Raw genomic sequence first — 3,459 nt, forward strand, 5'->3', positions numbered from 1 at the left:
CACACACACACCCCCCCCCCCACACACACACACACATGCCTGGATTTTATATCCCCATGGGGAACGTGGATTGACTTCCATTCATTTTTTGACATTTTATAGCCTAACCCTGACCATTTACCCTAAATTTAACCTACAGGTACCGACCTGACCCTAAAACAAATCTAAACTCAATTCACACTATGGTCCTAAACCAAACCTCCACCCGTAATATGCATTTGTACCTGTGGGGACATGGGCATTGGTCCCCACGGGGCTGCTTTTTCAGGAAAATGGTCCCCACGATGTAGGAAAAATGCGTGCGCGCGCACACACACACACAAATTGAAAATAAAAACATGTGTGTGTGAGGGACAAGGACAGAAAATGTAAAAAAAGAAAAACAAATGTATAAATGTCCAGAAAAAAAGTCCACTGCATAGGAAATATGGCTGCAGCTTTTCAGTGAACAAACACAATTAATTTAAATGTTGTGTGATAAAGATGGTAACAAATGTATTTGTTTAACTTGACACCAAGACTATGGGATACTTTTTAATTTTCTCCACTGTGTGAGGTGGGCGATAATTCAATAACATTTATCTGTTGGCAAAAAAATCTTAAGAACCACGGGACTTTTACAAAAAGCTTCTTAGCTTAGCTTTCTTCACGGTCGCACTGGTGCACTGCATACATCACGGACAAACGTTAGCGACTGGGTAAATCAGATCCAATCGTTTTAAACTTCAACTGAGTCCACGCCTYCAGCAAACAAATAGCCGAGGTTCCAGACCCTCTGTACGAAGCAAAGTGYAGAACGAGGGGCTGGGTTTTACCAGGCTAAGCTGAGAGTAACCCCCATTAAATACTCTGAGCACTTAGAGACAGTAGATTTTTGTTCAAGACTTTGGACTTAACTTCTGGGTTTGAGCCTAACKGTCTGTTAGCAAAATATCMCACAAATTACTGATTGGATTTCAATGAAACTCTCAGAAAGTAATCAATGAATATACATCTATAATTGACAATGACCACCAGAGCTAATCRAACTTAGCAAGCACAAAAAYGACTCCAGCTCAGTTCATTTTAAAGATATGGGGCTAACACTTGGTGTGGTAGAAGCTGAGATGCATCCTTATCACAYAATTGAAGAACTAACTAACAAACCACACAAGATATTAGTTTAAAACTTGGACATACCAAATCAGCACTTGATATGCATTCTCAAAAAGGAACAGTAGTTCAGTTACTATATGAATTTTAAATGTGATTAGATCATTATAGCTTATCAAAGGACTGTGATCACGTTACGTTTATTCCACAAACTTCCACAAATGTCCTCATCGGTTGGTTTACGTGGGACAAACAACAAAAAGCCTGTTAGAGATGCGTTCATGTGATTTTTAATATGAACACAAAACTTGGACAATGCGACTAAGTGACAACATTTTCTCAGGCTTATCAGCGTCACACAAAAATAATCAGTGAGCTCCAGACATGCTTTATTCCTTTCTTCTTAATGCATTCTTATGAAACCCCTCTTTGGTGTTCTCTCTGCAGCCTCAGCTCCTCCCAGGTGGTTAATGAGCTGACGCGGGGACGGGCAAATTACTAATCAGAGAGGAACAAAAACCTGCAGGACGCTGCCCCCTCAAGGATACAAAGTAAGCATTTATAGGAGGTTAARAGTAAATTCACGCCACAACAGCTTCTCTCTCCTATCGAGCTGAGAAAGTTTGCAGAACTACGGCATGGTGTTTTCAGCGCTCGAGGCGGCGCAGTCACGCTGCCCCTAAAAAATGACTGATCTTTAATGTTATTCCAGCGAAACTTAGCCGCCGTTGGCATCTCTTCTTAGTTTTAAAGCAGCATTATTGTGCTTTTTTACTTAATTAGCTTTTTCTTTTTGTTACTAAAAGTAAAAAAAAAAAAAAACAGTTTGGAAGCCTGATTGTGTGATAAAACGGGGCAGAAAAATCAGGGACGTAAAAATCTAATCATCCATAGAGTTTACATGACAGACATTAGGCTAATAGTCCTATAGACTATTAGCTTAATGTGTACTTTGGAGTAATAGAAACTGCAATATGATGTAATGTTGAAAAATCTTGAAGTGTCAAGATTTATTAGAATAGGAAAACAGATGTAGACATTTACAAAACTGTCACTTTATGCCACATTTATTCCAGTTTCATCCCTGACTTTTGTTCTAACCAAAAACAGTCACCTTATATGAGCTCCAGGTAGATGTCAATATAAAGGCAGATATAAAGAAATTTGTTTTTCCCACTTTTTATAAATGTGTGGGTATTTTACGATCTGTCTTAGTGTTGGGAGTGATAGCATGTCTTTAAATCAAGAAAAGAGGGAGTCATCAAGTCTGCACCCCAACTTCCGAAAAACTGGCTCCATTGAGCACAAGCGTATGAACGCATTAACATGATACCTTCGTAGGTTGACATACTGTACCTAAAACAAAGAAGCAGAATTCATAACCAATCATGAAAACAAAAGCTGGGTCTGTTGGAACTGCACATCTAGGTTTACTTTATTTTATCAAACCTATTCAAACACAATGAAAATTTTTCTGTATTTTACTCATTGTTGAGCTTTAGTTATCTCACTGTGTGTACTGTGAGCAGTAATAATAAAGATGGAAACAAATAAAAAACTAATCTCAAGAAAGAAATCTCAGACTCCTTTTCTGATTTCGTGTGATTGAGAGCTAATAGTTACGCCACAGGCGTGTTTTACTGGCAAAAAGTTGCTGTTTGAGGTATTTGGGATGAAAAGATTTCACTCTAATGAAAAACAAGTTTCTGATAGCTGTTCTTTGTTTTTCCCCTGTAACAGAGTGTACCTTTGTGAAGTTATTTACGAGAACAGCTCTTCTGTTTACACCGGTGTTGCCTGTGGTAATGCTTCCTACTGAGCAACAGAGGTCTCCCTCTGTACTTCGGCTTCAAAACAGACCAGGATTAAAAGCATCAAACCAGAATACACAGAACAGCAAGAATGCCTCCCTTTTATTTTTTCAACAGAACAGAGTGTTKTAGTGTTTCAGCACAAATGATGCCACCTACTTGTCCAGATGAAAGGCTGCGATCTCTGCGTTGTGTCTTTCGAAGTCGGARAAGTAGAAGAAGTCTGGTGGGGTCTCCTGCTCCCGGGTCTGCCTGCAGGGGGGCACAGAAGAATGTGTTTGGTTAGCTGATGCTGCTGGAGCTGCTCAGCAAAGCTTTGACCCTTACGATGTGTCGAAAATCAAATGAAGATTCAATTAAACTTCTAAAAACTGGTAATAACTGTTTTAGTCAAACTTTGTAAATGGTGTTATGCGTGATCTCCTGCAGTGTTGTGAGAGCTTTTAGTAAGTGTTGGGAATAATGCTCAGCTACTACCACACCAAATTTAAGCTCAATTTCTGTAAAAAAAAAGGTTGAGTTAGAGACATTGGGCCTCATGCAAGAACCGTTCATA

The 3,459-nt window shown here is 39.2% G+C and overlaps 1 protein-coding gene across 1 annotated transcript in view; it reads right to left on the reverse strand.

The window, feature by feature from the left end:
- Window positions 1-3,459, reverse strand: part of fam20cb (FAM20C golgi associated secretory pathway kinase b) — a gene marked incomplete at its 5' end in the record, with an annotated part of 111,590 nt that overhangs the window by 16,541 nt on the left and 91,590 nt on the right. The window contains 1 exon segment of the mRNA XM_014019290.1: window positions 3,063-3,155. Within this exon segment, the coding sequence (XP_013874744.1) occupies window positions 3,063-3,155 (93 nt within the window).

Source organism: Austrofundulus limnaeus, unplaced genomic scaffold (assembly GCF_001266775.1).
Source record: "Austrofundulus limnaeus strain Quisiro unplaced genomic scaffold, Austrofundulus_limnaeus-1.0 Scaffold215, whole genome shotgun sequence".
Lineage (NCBI taxonomy): Eukaryota > Metazoa > Chordata > Actinopteri > Cyprinodontiformes > Rivulidae > Austrofundulus > Austrofundulus limnaeus.